Source organism: Daphnia pulex, chromosome 10 (genome assembly GCF_021134715.1).
Source record: "Daphnia pulex isolate KAP4 chromosome 10, ASM2113471v1".
Classification (NCBI taxonomy): Eukaryota; Metazoa; Arthropoda; class Branchiopoda; order Diplostraca; family Daphniidae; genus Daphnia; species Daphnia pulex.
In genome coordinates, this window is record NC_060026.1 from 11,092,568 (window position 1) to 11,116,583 (window position 24,016).

The window sequence follows — 24,016 nt, forward strand, 5'->3', positions numbered from 1 at the left end:
TGAAAGAGGAGCAGAGCAACTCCCCTCTACTGTCTCTCTCTCTCTCTCTCGCTACCCATAGCTCTGGCAGACTCGATCTAATCAACGGATTGCTTTTCAGGGACCGATGGCAGCCAAATGGACGAGTCTGGCTGCTTCTTATTCGACATGGCCCCCACTTTTACCCCAACCCCCTCAAACACTCTTTGACTCGGCTCCTGCGCGCTCCTTGCTCCTTCCATTTCAAATAGCCAAAAGCCCAAGGTAAGGACAGAAAAAACCCATGAACAAGAGAGAGAGAGAGAGATAGAGGGTCCAGCTATGGATCGAACAGTTTCTGGTCTCAACATTTTCGAAAAAAAAAGGTTGGAGCTCTCATGTGGTTGGGTTGCAACAGAGAGGGGGAGGTTATAGATGTGCCAAGCGTGAGTTGGATGTATATGCTGGTCACAATCGGAAATCAAACGAGCCACGTCAAGGGCGCTTTATATAGGTACGTAGTCCTTAATACTCGTGCGTGTACATCGCTCGCTCCCCACTCAGCGAGCAGCGGACCAATTCTTTTTTTCTCACTCTTTTTACAAACGAATCAAATCAAGGGGTCATTAGTCGTGACCGAGTCGGTCGGGATTGCCAGGGAAACTGGGAGAGAAGAGACAGAACACACAGAGAAATAATCTAAAAAGAAAAAGAAGAAGAAGAGGAATCCCAATCTGGAGGCTATCTGGCAGCGCCCAAACGACTTGGAAGGCTCTGCTCAACTGTGTACCTCGAATTGGTTCCATTGATTGTCATCATCGAACACAAAAGTCCTTTCTATCCTCTCTTTCTCCCCCCTGATTCCTTTCTCATGTCGACTTTTATATCCATCGGATTTCGAGATTCTTGTCCATTTCCTTTTTCTTCTTTTTTCTGACTTTCCTATTTTGGGTTAAAAAATAAAGAGAAAAACGGTTCGGTTCTTTTTTTTTCTGAGAGGGGAAGTTGATGGCATCAGCCATCTGGTCTTCTTCTTCTATGATTCCCATTCTATCCATTTCATTTCTACCATGTTTGTCCGTCTACATATGTGTGTGCGTCTTCCACAGCCCACGAAAAAAAGGCACCGGCCGACCCACCTTTACCCAAAAGAAAAAAGAAAGAAAAACATGTACACCATTTTTCGTTAGCCGTGAAGAAGAAAAAGAAAAAAGAGAGGCTCTAGCTGTAATGGGACTGTTGCACAGTTTGAGGCTAAGCCCTAATAAGCATCTTGAAGGCAACGCATAGCGTGTAAGCGACCTAATGACTGTGGTTAGCGGTCAGCCTCGGGCCAACTCTTCCTATTCTTCTCGGCTGTACTCATTTCATTCCTTCTCGCTATCTTGATACTCGTTCAACTTTATCCGGTCTCGGGATTCCTCAACTAAAGTCTACATCACATACACAAGAGGGAATGAAAAAATGTTTCTCTCTTCTCTGAAAAAGGAAAAGATAAAAACACTCTCCATGTGTAATTCCATGGCTTCTTCTTCTTCTTCTTCATCGGCCAGGTGTGTGTGTGTGTGTGTGCTTTTTCTCCCTACCCAAAGTGGAGAACTACTTTTTCTCTTCATGGGCCCTCATGTTGTTGTTGTTATTTTCTTGTAAGATGTGTACCGGTCGGGACACAGGTGGAACATAATCATCCCCTTCCTCTCTTGGATATTTATTTTTTCTTCTTCTTTTTCTTCTTCTTTCCCTTGATACCTTTTCCCGCCTCCTTCAACATCCATTCCCTCGTAACGTGTGCGCAACTGTGTCGATAACACAGAGGGAAAAAAAAACCCCAAAAAATATTCGTATAAGGTAATATTCATGTGTAAAAGAAATAACAAACTCATCCGGAAATATACCACATCTTTTTTTTTTTCGCTCACACCGCTTTCACTCGAGGCTATTATTCTTTTTCCTTTTTCCTTTTTTTTAAAAATAATACAAGACTGTATATATATTATATGTACCTATATAATGTCGATAACTTTTGGTTTTGTTTCTTTTTCCACCAACAAAAGTTGCGGTCGGTTGATTGAAATAGGAAATTGTTACCGCCGAAAAATGGTGAAGGGCAAAGCCGTGTTTAAAACAAATGTTCAAAATAACATAAAAGAAGAAGTAGAAGAAAAAACCCTGAAAAAAAGGATTGGGAAGAGATAAGACGAGGAGAGAATCATTGTAATAACAAGTCTAACGGGACGGGCAGAAAATTACCGACAGCCCCCGACACACACACTGTCGAAGAAAAGGGAAAAACAAAACTGTCACGGACCCTGAAATTTGCTCAAAAGGTGAGAGATTTAGCGAGCGGGGCAGCAAACGGTTCAGGTAGAAAAAGGAAAACAAAAAACGGGAGAGTGACGAAACGTCAATAAATCAACTTTGAACACGAAAAAAAAAGAGCGAAAGAAAAAGAAAAATCCTATCATCAAAACAAGAGCGCAATGGAAGGTGGTGGGAGGAGAAAAGGAGGGCGGATGGGCCGGTCGTCAATAAATCAGCTGTTTTTTTTTTCTTCTACCAACCCTCCCGTCCATTGTTGAACGAACGTGATTTCGTCCCCATCATTTATGTCAACGTTATCATCTTTTGACGAGAGAGAAAGAGAGACGTAAAGGTCGTGAAATTCCAATCGAGGAACGCCGAGTTGTCGGCTGCTGTTGCGCGGGAAGTCTCAAACGTGAGCCGGGCGGGAGGACGCTGAGACTGCTGCGGCTGCTGCTGTAAACGACCAAGAGTGCCGTCGTAGTTTACGTGACAGCTTGACGGCATTGAACGGGCGCTCAAAGTCAAAGGAAACGTCGACGGGCCACTGCCTCTTTTCCATCATCTCTGTCGGCTGATTGCCCGTTCATTTTCATAAGGAGGTGGGCAGGGCGAAAAAGAAACACTTTTGGGTTGTTGTTGTTGTTGGTCTTATTGTTGTTGCTCTCGGAGAAGAAGAAGAAGAAACCATTTTCACACAAATAAAAGAAAATAAACGCTTTGGAAAAAACTATCAATTGCCTCTTCAAAAAAAGAGTTGTGCCGGCCCCGGCGGATGGTCCATTCCGACCCGCTGCCAGAGAAAAAAAAAACCCGGACTTGTTTGAGCTTTTTCTCTCTGTGTTTTTTTTTTCAGGCCTTTTGTGTGTTCGGCATCTGCCCGACTGAAATGTTTTTTTTGTTCTGAATGCTCATTATGACCCCCACGTGATGTTGGGTACCATTTTGACACGGTTGTCGGTCTCGTGAATGATTTTTCAGTGGTGTTTTTTTGTGTTTCGACTTTGTTCTTCTTCTTTTTTAACGATTTCTCGTTTAATTCTCCACTTTGAAAAATAAAAACAGACGTCTTAAAAAATATATAAAGGAGATGATGGTCATGTGAAAAAGAGGGTGGAACTGCACGAGCTGCTTTTGTGTGTGCTGTTGAGTTTGATGGTTACGACCAGATAGGAGGAGGCCATCTTTTGTGTGTCCCGTGGTTGTGTGTGTGTGTGTGTGGATGGTTTCTTCTTCTCCCGGCCGACCATGTCCCCCCGCACGACCTGCCAACGCCAGCCGACGCCGAGAGCTCTGCTTTTGCATCTCTTCAGCTGACAACAATGTCCGTCTGTATATATATTTATACACATCTACACACACAGACGTCGGTGGGTATAAACGAGGGTGGTGGTGGGGGGAGGCGACATTTTATACAGTCACAACTGTGGAGTTTTTCAAAACGGGCGGGGGTGGAAATTTCTCTCTCCCCCACAGTTTCCTAATGACTGGCCAAATACAAAAGCCGCGCAGGAGTCTAGCAACAACAACAACACGCTCCGTATTATTCCGCCAAAAGTTTCCCTGGGAGAGAGGGTTGCAGCTAGGCAGCTAGGCAAAGGCGGCGGCGGCTTCTGTGGTTGTCACACACAAGACTCAAACCAGAACAACAACACAACCATCTCTCTCCCTTTTGGAGCCGTGATGCGCCCAGCAGCAGCAGAAGGTGATTGTTGTGCGCATTGTCGTTCCCTGGGCCCACATCAAAAGGCCCTCCGCCTTAGTGCTGCTGCCTTTCATAATGTTATAACATATAAAAGCAAAGGCCCTGGCCAAATGGAACAATAGTCATCTCATCGCTACTAAAAACCTCTTTCACTCCCGACAAGAGAACCGGGGATGATGTGTACAGTGTACACCCTCGGAAAAAAAAAGATCAAAGTGCAACTGGAACACCCAAACAAAAGTTACACCACCAAAAATAGAATTTCTTTTTGGGGTTTGGTTATCCCGCAAACAATGGGATCGAACGTTGCAGGTGTGTGCGGTTCAATAAGTTGCTTCTTCCTCGGGATCCAATAGGCTATAAGAGACGAAGTCGTTTCGTTATTGGACGAGACAGACGTGCGCACGCATCCCCCGCTCTCTTCTCACCCCCGGGTCTCAACTATTTCAGCATTAGCACAAACTGCTCACAAGTTTCTAGATTCGTGTGTGTACCGCGTTATTTAGTCATTTGTATACGCAAAGTTTCGGGGGGATCCGAAACGAGTTGTACTACATCTCGGGCAGGGCATATGAGCTAGACGGTGTCACAAGCAGCAGCTAGTGAGTACAGGGCAAAGTAAAAAGGTTCATCCGGGTTCCCCAACTTATATCCCATCCTATACTATATATATATCGGATATAAAGTTTCCATTTTCCACGGGATGTGTGAGTGTAATACCCCCCATCCAACCCTACAAGTCTTTTAAGTCTATTCAGGATATATACTACTTAGAGCTGCTGCTGCTGCTGTTGGAGAGGATAGTAGAGTAAAGATATTTTCTTCATTTCGGTTCCCCCACCCCCTTTTTCCCTGTGTGAACTGCTGTGTGGGAGACACACTCGTAAATCTTCGGTTGATGGCCTCTGCCAAAAGACGAGGGAGAATGGGAAGTTGGGATCTTTCTTCTTCTTCTTCTTCTTTTTGTTCCCCTTTCGTACACGACCCAAAACGCTTGCCCCTGTCTGTTTCGAATGCTTCACTCTGCCGAAGAGAGAGCTAGAGAGAGAGAGATCCGTGCGACGGCCGTTCCAGCATTGCACCCGCCACGACAAGAGACGGTATATATTTCACTCACAAGACGACAGAAAGGAGAAAAAAGAAGAAGAAGAAAGTTTTTTTCTTCCTCCCCTATCGTTTGGGAAGGAGAAGAAGACAAGGCCGTCCATCTTGTTTCCCGCAGCAGCAGCCCGGCTTAACACATATTCTGGGGGCCGGAAAAGAAATGCACTTGACTTGATTCCGTCGCATCTATCAAGGTAGATTAAGAGAAATAAAAAGAGAGAGAGAACAATCCGTTTGACTGGAACGAGCTCCAAACGAATTAAATCTGATCGTGAAAAAACAAATTTCTTTTCGTTTTTTTTCCGATGGGCGGACAATGCAAATGAGCAATTCGTTTTGATAACAAGACGGGCAAATGACCCAGTTATGGTCCGGCCGCTTCTCTCTCAACGGGAGAGAGAGAGGGGAGAAAAAATAAAATAAAAACGTGAAGAAAAGGAAAAGTTGTTTCGTCGTTTTATTTTATCAGCTAGACAAGTCAAAGTTCACGTCTTCTATCGCTCCTGATATCCAGATTATCCACGACCACCTTCAGTGTGTGCGGAGCCCCCAAAAAACGTCGGCTCTAATCTGGCCGTGTCGATCTCATAAAAACCGACGGGAGAGTCTCTTTCTCTCTCTGCTCGCCAGGTTTTTCTTTTATTTTTATATTTTTCCCCGTCCAAAGTCGGTACCGGTAGAGCGAAGGCGGCACGAAATCTCCATCACGTCTCCGCAGTTTCGTCTAGTAACCGACAAGAGTCATTATTCGGAACGGTTGGTTTCGTTTCTGATTGTGGGGGACCCCATGTATAGCGGGAGCGGCTCAACTGCTGGGCTGCAGGAGCTGTTGGCAAGCGGAATGGGCCGATAGATTGAGAGAAGAAGAAGAAGAAAACTCCGCCTCGGGATAGATGCGTATAGGGAGACGACGGCGGCAGCGGCGGCGGGAGAGGGTGGATTTCCGAGTGGCGTCGTTGCGCTCCGTCGGTCAGAAAGACGCGTCCGCAAGGGTCGTCGCAAAGACCATCAACGGTCCATCAACTCCTTCCTTCTTTTCTTGGGAAGGCGAATGAAAAACAACATCTTTTCTCCCTTTCCATCTACTGCGCGATCCAGTCAGCCGTGAGCGGACGGGAGAAGCGCGTGCGCCCACCGTCCCATATCCACCCCACCACTCTCATCATCATCTCCTACTACCAGAAAAAGAAAAAAAAGCCTCTCCCGTTTTCATCACGTTTGATTCTTGCTCAATGCTCATCTTTCTGGACCACCACGACGGTCAACATCCCCTCCGACCCATTGACGACGAGATACTCTTAACCCAAACTTTTAGCGATAGACACACACTTTCGTGTCCTATCCTAATAGCCATGTATCCTCCTCCTCCTCGTCTACTTGAGTAACTTTCAGATCCTTTTTTTTTTCCAACCGACCCATATTGATTTATCCTGTCCGCTGGGGAGAGTTATAATAGTCATAATAATACCGGCCCAGTCTTATATCGTTCGGCGCACTGTAGACACACACACACAAACGCCGGGATCCTTTTTGCCTACAGTACCTCTCCCTTTTATGGATAAGAAAAAAAAAGAAGCGGTGGGGGGGAAAAACCGTCGATAACACTGTCAAATGTTTTTTTGTGTTTTTATCCCGATGGACGACGCCATAGACTCCCGCTGCACAGCGGCGCGACAACGCAACGGTGTGTAGATGAGCTATAGAGACGGTCTCGATCTGACAAAACACAAGCGTCAATAGCTGATAACACGCCAACAAACACACACACACACACACAAATAACCCAACAAAAATGAACTCTAGACTTTCCCGCTTCGGCTGATAATGCGCAGTACAACTTTTTCGACATATTTCTACTGGACTTTTATTTATTTTATTTTTTTAAAGGAAAAAAATTATTATTGAACGAGAATTGAAAATGAGCATTTTCGGCAGCCTCTCCACGTAAAAATATTTTCGTTTAAATTTACAGAAGAAAATGAAGAAGCGGAGTTGACTCCACTCACGCGATGGACTTTTCCTATCTCTCTCTTTAGTTTCTCCCCTCTCTCTGCGTTCCTGTTGGGTTCCGATACGGTTTATCGGCGACAATGTCCATTCGAGTGGCAAGGAGAAAGGAAAAAAAAAAGACTTTTAAAATGTCGACCGAAAAGGTTTTTTCTTCGTCCCTGTGATCGGTCAAAAAACGAGCCCGTTATTTTCAACGGGGAAACAAATAAAATACAAAACAGACGACGACTATTTTTTTTTTTTACGATTTTTCAAAAGAGTGGGGGATATTCAGTGTGTGAAAGTTTTGTTGCGGTGTTTTGTCTATTATTTGTTTGTTTGTTTGCGGACCCCGTTGGGAGGAGAGGATCAATCGACGAGGATTAAAAAACAGACCCTCCTCATGAATGGTCGATGCGGTTTGCTGTCATATGGTAGCCGAGGGGACGACGCGGTTTTTCAAGAGCATTTGAATTTGATTCAAACTGTATTTCAAAATAGAAAATCATAATAAATAAACATAGGAGAGCCGAGGATGAAACGTGGCTGGTGGCAAACGACAAGCCCCAAAGCGGATCAAGCGTCACCCTCAATGTTTGCCCGATTTCTATGGTACAGAAGGGAACGTGTGTGTCTACTGTGGAAATCCTCTACCCCTTTCTATGCTGCACGCTTAGCCCCCCCCCCCCTTCCTCGATTCATTTCCAAACTCCCGGTCGATCGGCCAAATCGGACGGCCACCACCCGCTCAGACACAACTGATGGCAAATGATGGGCTTTATAGAACCAACAACGGCCTATTGATCAAAAGCATTTCAGCTTCTTCTTTTTTCTCACAGTTGTTGGCCAGCACACGCGCGGGCGCCGACAATCGGCCAGCGGCACCAAACAATTGGCGGACGAGAGGAGATTAAGCGGCGACCGCGGACGCTGAGCGGATTGTCCGGCTGTATTTTTATATATCCATGACGCTGTGAAAGAACTGAACCCCTCACACTCCCCCACAGACGCCGGGGTCCGTTGGTCCCAACCGAATGAGAGGGGAGGAAGGAAAGAAAGAAAGAAAAGAAGGTCCTAATGATCAAACACAACAACACTCCCCGGCGATTTCCCACGTACGCAACACATAACATTCACTTAAGCCGCTAATACCTCGTCGCCCATATTCTTCTCCTCCATGTCCCATTGCCACCCACCCACCCAACGAGCAGCACCAGATAAGAAAAGAAAACTATTTAGAGAGACTCTCTCTCACACACACATGGGCTGTAAACGCCAAAGCTGTAACAAAACGAAATAAAAACGACTGTGGCCGGGCAGTAACTGTGACTGGATCGTGTCATCCCCGTCGATGGCCCCCCCAAAATAATAAAAATAAAAAAGGGGAAAAACAAAATCAGATTTTTCTGTGTGTGCCTGTCGGGTGTGACTTATGATAACGTCAATAGAATATTGGAGACGGCCTGGTGGGCTGCCGGGCGACGATCGGAAGTCGTCCGTCTCCGACGTCGACACCGACTGTGATGGCTCGTGTCATTTGCGCATGTAACACGTCAACGACGTCACACACACAAAAGTCGTCGACGGAAGAGCAAGTGCGATAAGGAACAAAAGAATGGATGCAAAGGCACAAAATGAGAGACTGACCACGTCCGGTGTGCTGGATCCGTCCGTGTGGCTCGTGTCGGCGGTGGAGGCGCGGGCGTGATGGGCGCCCGAGTTGTTGTTGGTGTCGCCCAGGTCGGGCTTGCTGGTGCCGTCCCGCTCGTCGATCACCAGGTCGATGGGCATCTTGCCCTTCAGACAACTGATGTAGCGGTGGCAAAAGTTGTCGCACAGCTCGTGAACCTGTTGTCGTTCGCCAATGAATCACGGACGAAAAAAAAAGAAATAAATTAATGATGGAAAACACACACAACGTCATCATTTGTCAACTATAGTCAAGCAATGCCTCTGGCGCATTGGCCAGCTACGCGTCTCGTCATCCGATCCGTCTCATGCCATTCCACGTCATTACCAAGATGACGATGACGGTTGTTATGATTGCCAGAGATCATTAGATCGGCTTCGAATTTCCCAAGGACGCCGTGCCACCTTATCTGCACAACACATTTATATTTGTATACGACGCCCTAACTGTACATAGGACGGATATATATATATATATGTTTTATCATCATCATCAGAGAGAGACCAATAGATAACTGAATAACGCAATGTCTCACTCGGCAGAATGTCACAATATACACCAGCCCGAGCAAAAAAATAAAAATAACCAAAATAGTTTTATTTATTATTTTTTGGCCAGAATCAAAAGAAATGTAAAGCTTTCATCACTAGCATCACGAAATGTCTCGACTATGATTTACATCCATCGTTTCCGTGACAAACGATCGAACGGCATCTTTTGTGTTATCAGGTTCTCTCTTTGGGCCGCTGCTCGGTAGGTTCTTTTTCTATTCTTCGCATTTTTATTTTTTAAATATATAAAAAGGGGGATCTGGCGGGCCCCAAAGGGCGGGATTGGAACGAGTCGATGTTAGTCGTCTATAGTCGTGTGTTGTGTAAGGGATGTGCTCTGCAAGTGACACACGGTGGGAGGGCTGCGAGTGAAATGTTTCTCGCACGCGCGCAAACGTCGGGTGGGGAAAGGCAGCAGCAGCAGCAGCAGGCGGCGCCGTCACCTGCTCGTGACAGCTCCTCGCTCAGTCGCAGACCTCCTTTTTCTTCTTTATTTCCCTCCCACCGCCGCCACCCCTCCCCCACCCCACCCCCTTGCAAGGCGCACACACACAAAGACGCCGGCAATTCAACAGCAGCATCTCATCAAGGCTTTTTCCGTTCTCGATTTCTTTCTTTCTCGCAGCGAGGAGAAAACCCATCTATTCATCGTGAAAATGGTGCGACCAAAACTAGATGGGAATGAATAGGTCATCCATCTCCTCAAGAACCCCGTTGCCAATCGCTTCGAAACCCCTCCACCACCACCACCCTCAGACTATCTTATATAACAGCAGCGCCGTATCACCTGCCAAAATAAACTTTGCCTATGCCTCGTGCACGTCAAAGTCTATCTCTCAACGTACATACTTATTTTCCATCGATATATACATCGAAATGAAATTTTCAACAAATTTTTTACCTTTTCTAATTCCAGGAGGTGGAACCGGAGCACTTGAATGGCCTGCACCATCTATAAAATTTTAAAAAACATATTTTTAGTCAATTTTTTTACGACATATTGTGTAAAGTGATTACAGAAGATATAAGACCGTCGTCACGATAAGACATTTTTTGAAAAGTGAAAATTTTGAAAAAATAAAAATTAAAAATCGACAAGAAAACGGCTCCGCTTGACCGCCGTTTGGTACGGTTCTTGACACTATTCTCTTATCATTTGCCCGTGAGTCGGGGCCGCGCCGCTGCTACACGGCTCGTAAATATACAAATTTTGACTCGTTGGTTCGATATGAAGCGCATCGGTCACACCGAGCGACAGAAGGACCTTCCAGACTTTTTTCAAACAAAATTTTTAGGTTTTTAAAAGAATTCACGAAGCGCTGGTATCATAGACACGGCATTGAGTTGAGCAATACACGTTGATTTGTCCTCGACACGGGATGAGCAAACGACACGGTGAATGAGCACACAGGTAGAGGACCCCAAAGTGTTTGGCAGCTCTTTCTCTCATTTCATTTTTGTCTCTTTTTTTTATTTTATTTTCTTTTACGGGTTGATTTTCTCTAGCTGACGTCTACGAGCCGAAAAAGGCAAAAGAGAGAGAGAGGAAAAAAGAATCAAATGGAATTTGATGGCCGGAGCGTGGCGAGGAGCAAATGCGATCCCGCGGCCAGGCCGAATGACGTGATGAATACAAGACACCCAGAGAGAGACGAAAAAAGAAGTGGCCGCTCGAGCGCGACCAATTGACTTTCAAATCGGAAACCGTCGAAGGCTCCACCGAGTTTTGTGTGCGGCTCCTGCCACCGTCGAGTCTCTCCGGGGTCTTGATGCAAAGGGACAATTTACGATCGCGGCAGAGAAGAAGAAGAAGAAGACTATGGAGGTATCGAATTTCTACCAAGTTTGCCCATTCTGATTATACTATTATACAGAAGAAGCCACCCAAGACTTCACATGTACTTGCCTGCATTAAATCATAAGAAATAACGCTGGCACCCAGGACAAATCAAAGAGAGAGAAAGCGAAAAAGATGAATAAAAGTTGAGGGGCTGCCCCCACCAACCAACTACTACCCCATCGAGCGAGAGTCAATGGCCCGCTACGACCGCCGATAATCTGTCTAAACTGTGCCATCGAACCCAAACGACATGCACTCTATATAAATACAATGTTGTTGTTGTTGTTGTTGTTTCTCCTCTATTCTTCTTCCGTTCTATACTCGATGCGCATTTTTCTTTTATTGATTTCTTCAATGGAACAACCCCCCTGGTCCTATTATTTCATTGAATCACGCCCAATTCCATTACGCCCAAGTCACAGAGCTAGAAGAAGAAACAGACCACACAAAGACATAACAAGAGAATTAGAATATAAATGTAAAACTCACCAGGGAGTCGACTTCTGGGTCGGCTATGTAGTACGGCTTCTCCTGACGAATCTGTTTTTTGAGAGAGAGAGAAATAAAAAAGGGGGAAAAAATATAAATTCACAATTTGATTTCAATGCGTCTTATTTTATATTAAATGTGTAACTCTCTGCAAAGGATAAATAAGGTTTTTCTCTTCAACCACGAAAAGCGTGTAATCCTCAAAAGGTGGAAGAGAGAGAGAGAGAGAAAAAAGAATGCCGATGCATCATCGCTTTCCTGACAGGGACTGTGATTTGCCCGGTCAGTCGACTGTCATTTGGGTTGGAAGAAGAAGAGGCCAACTGTGTACACACACACACACACACACACAGACATAGTGGAGCACACGCTCGAGGGGCCCACCTTACCACCACCACCATCATCATCACGTCCACTATTACTTTCTCCATGACGATGGCATGCAGTATAGTGGTGGTGGTGGTATATAGTGTCATTTGAGGCACGTGCCAATACATCTCTCATCCGCCAGCCGTAGAATTAAAAAAACCCGCGGCTCTAAAAATAAATGGCGCATATTTAAATATATAAAATGCGGATGCCTTCACCTAGGAAACGGGTTTACTCTAGCGGTGATTTCTTTCTTTTTTATTTTTCCCCCCAAGCAAAGTTCACCAAGTCTACACGTTTCCTTGACATCTGTCGATGGAGTTAAATGCATCCTGTTTCTTCTTAGGCTAAATCCGTCGCCAAATGGGAAAGAGATACACACACCAAAGGATTCGGCGTTGACCGGAATCGTCGAGAGAAGATCTCATCAACGCATGGGCGCATGCATGAATGAGTCGAGTCGCTACGTGACGGTATAGATCTTTTTTTCCGTTTCAGCCAGGCCTATAAGGAAGAAGAAGAAGAGTTTCCGTCGGTCGGCTGGGCGTTTGATGGACCAAGTTAACGGGCCGTCAACCCCAGACATGTCAAGTCCAGACGGACGGATACCCTCCCCCGCCAAACACTCTTCTTTCTTTCTTTTTTCTTTTAGACTCCGGAGCGACGCTAACTTGAAGCAGACCCCCACGAGAGAGAGAGAAGAGAGTTTCGCATGCAACGTGTGTACCACTTCCCCTCCCCCCTCACCATCTCTTTTTTATTTTAGGGGGGAAGAAACTTGAGGGTTTCTATCTCATTCGACTTCCTTTTGACTTCAATTACTGATCAACAACACGTATAGAGTCGGAGTTGATTCGGTTCGTGAGCTCGTCGTTTCCGCCGGCCTCACGTGAGACTAGCCACACGCCATCCCGGGGAAAAGGGAAAAAAGATCATCGACTCATTGGCGCAGCAAACGAAACACACACCAACAGCTCATTATTATTAGTCTCCAACGAAACAACTCGAATGATATTCTCTCCTTTTTTAGGTGTATAGGTTGAGCTAGTTAACTGTTTGATTTGAATAAAAGATATACCCATGTACACTCTGACTAAAGAAACAAGTCCCTAGCCAAGAAAAGAAGAAAAAAAACTCCTCTTGTTCCATGGGAAAATGAAATTGGATGGCACAGTTGTGCACCGGAGTCGAATTTCAACTCCGGACATGTAGATCTCTTTTTTCTTTTTTTGTTTTACTCTTGATGAACTCCAAGGGGAAGAAAAATACACACACAGAGAAAAAACTGGTTCTTTTTCTTGTTTTTAAAATATATAAGTTAATGAAATTGAAAGCTGCTGAAGACAAAAAAAAAGTCTCAAGTTTTTTAAGGGGGGCGCACAAAACTCTGTGGTGGAAAGAGACGAATTCCAGCCAGCCGTGTGAGGGGGGGGTTCCAAAAAAACGCGCAAAACCAGAACCAGACGTCGAAAGTGTCAAATTACAACCGAAAAAAAAAGTTCTCCGGTAAAGAGAGACTCTCATGTGTTTCTTTACTCGGCCGTGGAGTTACCCGCCCCCACACACAACACAAAAAAAAACTTTTAAACACACACCCAACTGAAACAAATTAACTTTTTTTTTTGGCATGGGGCATCAAGAACGTTCCCTCGAAAAATTTTAATTTACAAAAAAAAAAAAAAAATAGGATCCGTACAAGGAAGGGTGTTTCAGGTTTGTTGTAATAAAGACTCTCTCTCTCTCCCACTTGGAGTGGAACGGTTTATTTTTTGTATGTGTCGTCGCGGGCAACGGCGGACGCACGCAAACCGCGTCTATTTTTCTTTTTTTCCTGGCTGGAAATAGCTTTCAGCCGACGACCAAACGGGACCGGCAATCCCGCCGTCGTTCCAGTATACTACGTGCGATGGAACAACACAATAAGAGTTTATACCGTAGAGTAACGAAAAAATATTTATATAAATCGCACATCCGGAAGAGAATATAACTACTACAAGACTACCCCTCGAAAAAATAGAAAAAAATAACTGGGGGCCCCCCAGTGGTTCCAGTTCTTATTTTTTGATGGATTCACGGTTCGACGAGACGATGACCGGCTCATACCGTATCTTGTGCGTGAAACGAGTCGACTCCTGGTCGGGGGGTCTCTCTTCTTTCATTCTCTCGTTTTTGTAAGAGTGTAACAAAGTCCCTTTTGCTCTTTCTCTTTCTAAAAAAAAAACTCATTTGAAATGAATCGTTACGTGAGTGGGGGGGTTCTTCCTATTGTGTGAAATACCCAACAACTCTATTACCAAGTACGTTATTACTTCTTTAACTCGAAATAATTCTATCGGAACGCTTCACATTTTTGTTTTCTCGACATCTAAAAAAAGTGATGGTGGAAATGGTTCATCAGATTCAGAAGGTCAGAGGCCGGAATGAATCGTTTTCTTTTTAAGAGAAGATGGGGTACGGTAGATTCATTGTTGGGAAACATTTATCATATACAATGAAATATGCGGAACTTGTTCCAGTGCATCCCATCTTCCCAGCTAAAAGAAGATGAAGAATAGAATGGAATGAAACATTTTCGTCTTTTTTTAACCCCCCCCCCCCCCCGCCATAAAAAGCCCTTTACTCTGATGATTTTTAAAAGCCAAGTTAATCCTCCAAACACAAAGTGGAACTCGAGGGAAATTATCGATTAACTCTTAGAAAAGAAAAAGGAGGGGGGGGGGGACACACTGTAAAGAGAATATACCACACATACCAAATCCGGTATTTCCCTCTCGGATAAGGGAAGAAGAAAAAGAGAGTCTGACCCACCATCTCCTTTTCTTAACTTTCGACTTAAAATTTTTTTTACCCAAAAAATAAAAAAAAGGGAACTTCTTCTTCTTTGCCTATCTCGTGGGAGGCAGTTAGTGGCTACCCTCCTCGGTCCTTTTGGGTCCCTTTCAGGATGAGGATTTTCTTGTACACATTTTCTACACCCGAAATATTCTTCTTCTTTTTTTGATGGGGGGTATATGGGGAGGAAGAGAGAGTCGAGGTATTTGGAGGAAAGAAGAAAAAAAGGTTCTTGAATAGAACAGAGCGCCCCGTTTTCAAAAGCACATGGGGGGGGGGGATCAACTAAGAAGATCTTTTCGCTTTTTTGGGACTGGTTGTACATGTTGGACTAGCTCTTTTTCCCATTCACTTTGACCCCCCTCTTACTGACCTTTACCGTTCGCCCAGAATGCTATGGCTTGCTGGCCCCCTCTCACTATTTTCCGTTTTGCTCTTTTCAGTTTTTATTATTTTTCATTTTACTGGGTTAGGAGGAGGGGAGAGAGGAATCTTTTGTTGTGTGTAGAGCTGGTTTCTATAGAGTGACTTACCCATCCGCACACCCACTACCCCCCTCAAAAAATGTGTTTTTGTGACACACATAGAGCACAAAAGTAACCAGGCCGAGCTACCAAAAAACTTTTTTCAGCCGATGGTGGGTCCCGCAACAGCAGTAGGAGCAACAGCCGTTGGTTTCCTATCGAGTCCTTGTAATATTTCTGATTATTATTCCATTTTGGCCCCCCCTTCTCTTATATATATGGAGGGGGGAGGAAAAAAAAAAAAAAACCTACTCGGAGCAGCAGCAGCTTCTTCTTCATCAGTATTCATGTCTGGTGTGTCTATTTTGGTTGTTGTTTCGCTCTCTACGGCCCCTCGTAACAATAACAGGAAAAACATTTCATAACGGCGGGGGCCATGAATAAGATTGTCGCCCATAAAAACACACAAATGAAAGGAGAGCGCTGATAGATACTAGTCTCTCTCTCTCGCTCTCTTTGCGCGATAAGTAAGTAGCAATCACTCGCTAATCCGCTGTTCAAACACACAAAAGCCCAGATTCTCCTCTCTTTTTTATTATTCGATTCGCTATATTGCGATACGAGGAAATGTTATTGATTTAGATTAGGGCGGGGCCCAGCCAGAGGGAGGGTGATATATTCGTGACTGTGAAATCGGATAACCCGATTTCCCCCCCATCAAACGTGAAATAAATCCATCGCGACGATGAATGTGGCTCTATATAGAGATATCAAATTGACGATTGCATAATGTTTTTACCTGTTTGGAAAAGACGGCAATGTCCTCGTTGAAAGACTCGGATGAGCAGACGTCTCCACCGGCCACGCCCGGCTCGCGCGGCGTGCACGTCGCCAGTTCGCATTTTTCGAAAATGAGCGCCAGCAACGGGAAAAGCGGATGCCTAAAAACAAAAGCAATCATAAATACAGATTACAACATATTGTGCATGTTATTAAACGATTGGAAATCAAATGTATACGCAAACATCGTTTTGATTATTTGGATTTTTTTTTGTTTTCGAGATCGTTGTCGACGCTATTTGGATTCTTTGATCACAGTTTGATGGGTTCTTATATTTTTTGTTATATCCCCCTTGTTATGATGGATGACCGCCTAACTTTGATCTCATCGGCGAGTCTAAGACAAAAGTGAGCGCGCGCGCGCGCGCCACGAGAGAGGAAAAAAAAAAAAGCCGGCGTCCCCTCCTTTTGATTGATTACGACCTAGCGGGGATAGCTAATTCGTGAAATCTTAAAAAAAAAATAAAAGAATAATAATAAAAAGGGAAACTGTATCATCTAATACTTGCGCACTCGACGACCAACTGGCATTCTCTTGGCTCCTTTTGAATGGTGTCTGTGTATACGAGCGATTTTTATTTGATTTTATTTTCGGGTAGAGAGCAATTCACGTCTCGCTATATATATATATAAACACCCAGAGAATAAACGAAGCGAACGAAATAGCGAGAAGGAGAGAGAGAAGGGCCAGCGCCAGCCCCAGCTGAGAAAAGAAGAGAGAGGCATATCTTTCAGTGGCTTCCGGAATAAATTGACTGTTTACAATGCCACGGCCAGTCCATAAAAGCTGACGGGGTAGAGGGCCATCAATGCCAACCGGTGTATACTATAGACGATATATACGGCCTCGTAGTAGTAGTAGTCGTCGTCGTCTTCGTCGTGGTATCGTATAGTTACACTAGTAGTAGCACAGCACAGCACAGCTCCTCCATACCACTGAGGGTATTGCCCGAGACGCCGACGTCTCCCAAACCCGCGGGACTGTCTGTTTTTTTTTTTTCTTCTTCCTTCCACTAAATAACCTGTCCCTTTTTCTTTCTTTTTTTCCCGTTTGGCCCATCAAGACGCACATTCTATTGGGCATTTATATTTTTACGATGACAACCGATCGACAGTAGATGGAGGGCGGAAATTTTTGTTTCGTTCGTTTTTTGAAGAAAACGACTTCATTTTCTTTTCTCTTTTCTCCATCCGGAAGTGAGCAACAAACTATCACGTTTGCTCCGGTGCAAGTCCCGCTGTGCGGGAGCGAGCCCAAATGTTTTTTTATCTCTCCATTTTTTTGGGGTCGACGTATCTATTTTTACGAGGCGATATCAAAGTTAAAACGATCTTATAAGAGCCAGAAAAGAAGAAGAAGAAGAAATGGTGAGGAAGAAGGGAGGTCCGTGATGATGAGAGAGAGGGGGGGGGGGGCGCCCTATTGCACCAGTGATTTACGACCCTCAAAAAATGGCACGCATGTGAACATTTGGATGGGAAAAAAGGATACGATCCATCTGGAACATGTCAACAGCACTCGACACAGAAAGAAAACCAAATCAAAAGGCAATCCCATCAAAATCGACGACCCCACCCATCAAAAGAAATATAAGAAAATTCATAATTTAAAATAAACAGGTAAGTCTGATAAAAGAATCGACACGGGTGAGTCATAAATCTCGTTTGTCCCGTTTTATTTTAAATTTTAAATTTTAACAAGTGGGTCCAATGGCATATCCTGGTGTCTGTTTGTCTCTAGGTCGAATTTCAAGTTGATGTTTACATTAGAGATCCTTCTTATTCTGGCTACTACTACTACTCTGTCCGTCCTGTGTTATCCCATTTCGCAATGGTCTTGTTTGCATCTCTTTGACGGGCGAAAAAAAATCAAACAACGTGAAAGGGGGTTGCGGGAAAGACAAAATGGACATACCCGTAGATGGCGTCCTTGTCGCGTTTGTGGACGTCGGGGACGGAGGAGCTGGCAGCGGAGGAGGTCATGTGATTGGCTCCTACTTGCTGGGCATGATTGCCCAGACTGTGATAGGGCGACTGTGAGTGCTGCTGGGCAGCGGCGGCTGCGGCGGCGGCCGCGCTGTGATGCATGGCGGCGGCTGCTGCAGCGGCTGCCGCCGCTCCGTGACTGTTGAGGTGGGCGGCGGCTGCAGCAGCTGCCGCCGAGGCCGGCGACACCGACACTGAGTGGTGCGAGTGAGAGCTGGCCAGGGCCGACCTGTGGGCCGCGTGTGGGTCACCGTACATCTCCATGCCGCCGTAGTGAGCCGCTAAACTCTCGTCATACTGTTGTCATCCATCAAAGAAGAAAGAAAGAAAAAAAGGTCACGTTAGATAAGAGCCAATGCATCAACGACGGGCACACACAAAAACAAAAAGATCACACACACACACAAGCAACAACAGCAACCCCCCCGCAACGGAAAGGCGCAACGTCATTGTCAGAAATCAAACGGACGGGAGTGATTCATGATCACGAGAGCCGGTAGCAGCCAACACACACATATACACACAAAACACACCCAAAAAAGAAGTAAGAAGAAGAAGAAGAAAACAGATTGTATCAGTCGAGAGACCGCAATACGTCATCAAATAGTGCGGTTCACAGCTTCACGTGACACCATCCATTCCGACACGTAAATAGCCTCGTTGAATAACCTCAACTGCATTTTTTCACTTCGGCTGCGATAGATACTCCCGCGTCCTTTATTAGTGACAAAACGATTCACTTTTGTTACCCCAAGTTTTAGGGTATATATAGAGATGTCAATCTCTATTTCATTCAAACAGTTGCACAAGTTGTTTCTGTTACGTCTGTGAATAAATTCGTCAGCGTTCAAATTACTCGCACCAAGTGAACGGACAGAAGGTCTGCTGTGACGTTGTTTATTTTATTATATTTTATCATCCCCCATGTGCTTTTTTTCTTTGTCCCCACGAACGGCAAACAAAAAAAAACCCGTCGCCTAGTTCTAAACTTGTCGACTATCTCAACTCGGCTAGCTTGATACATGTAACGTTACACTAGCCCTATATCTTATTTTTCTTATTTCAAAAATGTCTAATGACCCTCTATCTGAATTACCTCGAGATTTGAGTGTGTGTGTGTGTGTGTGTGGCGTGTGTTATCTCGGGATACTGTCGATATTGATACACAGGTCGAAATGGAGCGCATAGCTACGGATAGAAAAAACACCCAGAAATGCACGCGCGTGTGTGATATTTATATATACGTGTGTGAGAGTTGCGTGGTTTATTTCTTTTGACGAAAGAAAAAAGAAAAAATCCCGGTTTCATCTGTTTCGCCATTCACACGCTCAAAAACAGGGAGGTCAAACCCCTCGCACGACCCCCTCATTCTTCTGCGTGTTCTTCTTCTTCTTCTTCTACCACCGGTGCGCCCCTGCTGGTACGGATTGAATCGGAGCTAATCAACCATTTTCTTTTTTTCTCCTGTGTACGTGTATAAAAACCTTCTCTCTCTCTCTTGTGTGTGCACCTTTTTCTGCCTTTTCTTCTTCTACTACGTTGTTGTGTCCCCCTTCTTCTTCATTCTGTGTCTTGTGCTTTGGCTCGGTTGCAGCCAAAGCAACTCAAACCCCCCGATGCGATGGCGAGAGGCATCAAACTGCTTCACAAACCATGTCTTTTGTCTGCCCCGGCTTCTCTCTCTCTCTCGTTCTCTCTCTCTCGGTCCTTTATATTATTTTTATACACATTTGAGATATCAAAATGGCTCTGCCGGCAGCTAGTGTGCATACGGTATTTTGATACATGTAAAAAAGAAGCGAGCGAGTGAGAGAGTGAGAGAGAGAGAGAGAGAGAAGGGAATAATAATCTCTACACAATATAGAAATCACCTGAGGGGCCCCCTTTACCTGCATGTTTCCAACGAGACAGACTATAGGAGGACCTCACTTGATCACATTCCAATCACGTTGACGCAACCGTCTGAAACGGCAATGTAGCTAAAACTTTTTCTTTCTCTCTTTCTTTCTCAAACGATGAACGATGTCAGAGGCAAGAAAAATCTCTCTGGCCATTGTGGAGAGGAAACAGCTAATGTTTAAAAATAGGTACCCGAGCTGCTTCTCTATCAAAATCTATTTCCACAAAAGAAAAGAAGAAAAAACCCCTCCGAATAATAATAATAATAATAATAGTGACTGGGGGTCGAGGTTATACCTTTTTGTTTCAAATGGGTCCCAAAACGATTTTCTGACGGGGTACAAAAATAAAAAATAAACCAAGGGGGCCTACTGTCTATACTTAAAAAGTAATATCTATTTCTGGTTCTTTTTTTACTTTCATGACTGTGTGCTGCTTTTTGTCTTATGGGACATTGATCGCTGGCCGTTGGTCTCTACACCTTTGGGAGATTTATCACAATAGCCCCCACCAAAATTTTTTACTTTTTTCTTTTGACTGAACCCAACATAAATTGACACCCACGAGGCCCCCCCTTCTTTTAAACAAGGGGTGGTCCGACATTATACCCTCCCATCGAAAAGGGGTGGAGGAGACAAGAAAACCATCTTCCTCGTTTCTTTTATATTATTATTAACCCAGTTCTCTCTCAATAGGAAAAGAAAGAAAAATAAAGAAGAAGAGTCTAATCACTAGGTAGATTTCGGCCTCCATTTTCCCCCCCAAGTGTCAAAACTTGTCCGCGCCGACCACGCGCGCGCGCTTTTTAAAATGTGAAACGGACGCTCACCCTCGCCATTTACTTTCTTCTCCTTTTTTTTACAAGTTAAACGTCTACATGTTTTACGATCCGACCCCTCCTTCAGTCACGTCCTTGCAACCCCCCCTCGAAAAAAGACTGTAATTAGCAGCCGAAAAAGTCAATCATCTGCTACCGTTGGCACATATATATCGTAGTAATTTCAGCGATATGAGACATTTCGAAAAACCCGCCCAGAGCACTTGGAAATGAGTTTTTACGACGAAAAGAGTAACGAGGCCTAGAAAGGCGGGAATTTTCAAAAAAGAAACTTACTCTTGGTTGAGCCATGAATGTGTTTGAATGTTGACCACCGTAATGGTTGTCCGACGATGATGAGAAACGCTCGACTTTGAGCTGGTGAAGTTGAAGCGGAGATGGAGCCGGAGTGCAGGCTACAAGAGCGTGGCCGTTGTTGCTGCTGTTGTTGTTGTTGTGTTGCTGATGGCCGACGGCTGCCGGATGAGCTGATGCCGAGGAATTAGACGCAAAGATGGACGTTCCGCCGCCGACGGACGAGAACGGCGATAGTGGCGGGGTCGGCTGAGCGGCCGCCGCGGCCCCCCAACCGTCTTCGACTCGACGTCGATCTATGGTGGATTACTACCACCGTGTTCCTTTCCACTCGTTTCCTTGTCCACTTCGTTTTTTCTTCTTTTCTTTTCTTCTCGTTAACTTTTTTCTTTTCTTTTTCACTTGGGGTGCCGACGGACTCGAAGCTTAGACGAGCGCCGGTCCAGCCAAGGAATTTGTGAACAACGATAACCGAACACGCACAATCAAAAAGAAGACTCTCAGGCCGACGGAATAAATCCGGAAGGATCTATTTCTTTGATACGGCGAAATGGGACGTTGGCACGCAACACTCGCAACTCTCAAGTTTCTTTTCTCTTTTGAAAAAAAGCCGTCGGCAAAAATTGAAATCAAAATTCCCTTATCTTTTCTTTTCCGTTTGCACTTTTTTAGAAACACTTTTGGCTTCGTCGGTTATTTATTCGGTGGGTCGAAAGTTGTGTGTGATATTGTGTTAAATGTCTGAGAGGGTAGAACGAGAGAGAGAGAGGGTGGTTGGTTATAATCCGCACGGGCAACAAGTCGCTCTCTTGACGACGGTCGATAAACAAAAACACACTTCACCAACAACAGGCCCGGCGAGTTGCTATATATATTTATTCGGCGTCAAAAAAAAGATGTTGTAAACCACCGTAAAGTGTGACAGTTGTTGAAATGATTCTCTCAAATTTCTCTCTCAAGTGGTGAAGTGAATGCCGGTAGGGAATTTTTTCGAACCGAAAATTGAAATTAAAAAGATGATGACGATGCACTGAATTTAAACCAACAAATAAAACACTTTTTCTTCTTCTTGAAGCACTTTTTTTGAAATAAACGAAACTTTCTTGCGCCGAATTTCCACCAGGGTAATTTTGAAGATGTTCCGACTTCGTTCTGTTGGCCGACTCAACGAAAGAAAACACTGAACTTTTTTAGCTGGGCAGCAAACTCACACTCACACTTTGTGGCACTGTTGAATCGAGTTGGTCAAAAAGATGGAGGAGAGAAAGAGAGAGAAAAATAAAGACAAGGTAACACTAAAGAGGAGGAATTAAAAAGCAGTTGAGAAAATGAAGGGATAAAAACCGAAGTGAGAGAGAGGGTTCCAACTAGAAAAATACCCGAGTATCTCTGTCGTGGTCGCGTAGTGAATTAAATCGGTACTGGGTATGTATGCGATACTGTAGTACTCGATTTGTAGCAGAGCAGAGCAGAGAAATAAAAACGCAACGTGTTGTACTGGTGTAGTAGTAGTAGTGGTGTAGTACCCTGGGCCGGCTGTCAATCAGCGTCAGGCTCGCGCCAAGGGCGGACTTGAACTGCCACTAGTACCCCGACTCGCTCCACGTCACAGAGGGCGCGCAAAACCCTCCCCGTTTTTCCTTTTTTTCTTCTTCTTCTTCTTCTCCTTTTTCGAAGGGGAAGAAGTGGAGGAGAGAGAGAAGGAATAGAGGGAAGAGGAGGAAAACGATAGCCGAGTGGGGGAAAGGGAGCGAAAAAATAAAAAGCCCCAAAAAAGAAAAAAGGGACAGAGGGCGGAGTCTACGTCACTGGCGAAAAAGGGTGGAGCCAGCCCTGTCTTGGGAAGCCACCTCCCATTATCCACCCACCGGCATGGGTTCTCGCCACCCCGAAGGCCAGTGGAAACGGGCGCGGGAAAAACGATCCGAATGGGACGCACCGCCCTGCCACCTCCCCTTTGCACTACCCATTTGGGGCCGCTCCGCCCGATGATGACGGGATAATGTCCACCTCGACGTGCCAGTCGGACCAATGGCGAAGTGGAGAACCTTCTGTGATGGAATGCTGTCGACTCCGCCCACTAGCAACCTCCCTTTTTTGTTAGTTGCTTCTTTTTCTTTTCTTTTCTTATAACTCGGTTGCGAGAGACGCGCGTATTTTGTTTTTTCGCTCCTTTTTTCTCTTCTTCTTCTTCTTCTTCTTCTTCTTCTTCTTCTTCCTCCTCTTCTTCGGAGCTTGTTACAAAGTGACTGTTTTTCTCAGCGTGAGACACTATGCGTTTATAAGGCGATTACAGCGCCCGCATAGAGCGACGAGGGCCCCTTCGCCGCGGCTGCTGCCGTGTTAGACGCCGCCGAACGTCAGAGGACTTTTTTTTTCTTTCATTCTTCTTTTCGATTATTTATTTTTTTATTTTTTTATTTTCTCTCAATACTCCGAAATCGGATTTTTCGTGTCTCAATACTTTGTTTCGATAATAATAATAAGAAAATGGCCAACGAGAAAAGATGGACGATTTCGGTAAACCATCCGTTAACTTTTGGGTGGTGGTGCTGGTGGTGTGTGTATCATCTTTCTATACGCTCATCTCTTTTTTTGACTGCGTCTTCCTGGTGATGGAACCTCATTAGCATTTTTAGGGGGGTCTCGGCAATCATCGTGATGGTACGGTGTGAATACAACGTTCCATTTCAATTTCCTATCGAGAAAAAAGAAAAGAAAAAAAGAAAGAAATCAAAATGAAGTATTCGAGAAATGCTAATTTCTTTTTCCCTTCCCACGTACGATCTATCCGTGATGGCGCTCAAATGAAACCGAACGAAAAGGAAAGAAAAAAGAAAAAAGAAAATATTCTTTTGATATTTTTT

General features: G+C 44.8%; 1 protein-coding gene across 1 annotated transcript in view; it reads right to left on the reverse strand.

Annotated features, from left to right (window-relative positions):
- LOC124204944 (homeobox protein homothorax-like) overlaps positions 1 to 22,739 on the reverse strand; it is a 70,602-nt gene extending 47,863 nt beyond the window's left edge. Inside the window, exons 1-6 of the mRNA XM_046602192.1 lie at positions 21,132 to 22,739; positions 18,048 to 18,415; positions 16,092 to 16,233; positions 11,628 to 11,678; positions 10,200 to 10,250; positions 8,705 to 8,905 (exon numbers count right to left, since the gene is read on the reverse strand). Coding sequence (XP_046458148.1) covers positions 8,705 to 8,905; positions 10,200 to 10,250; positions 11,628 to 11,678; positions 16,092 to 16,233; positions 18,048 to 18,415; positions 21,132 to 21,146 — 828 coding nt within the window. The 5' untranslated portion in view covers positions 21,147 to 22,739. The remainder of the gene's footprint in view (positions 1 to 8,704; positions 8,906 to 10,199; positions 10,251 to 11,627; positions 11,679 to 16,091; positions 16,234 to 18,047; positions 18,416 to 21,131) is intronic.
- Positions 22,740 to 24,016: the final 1,277 nt, after the last annotated feature.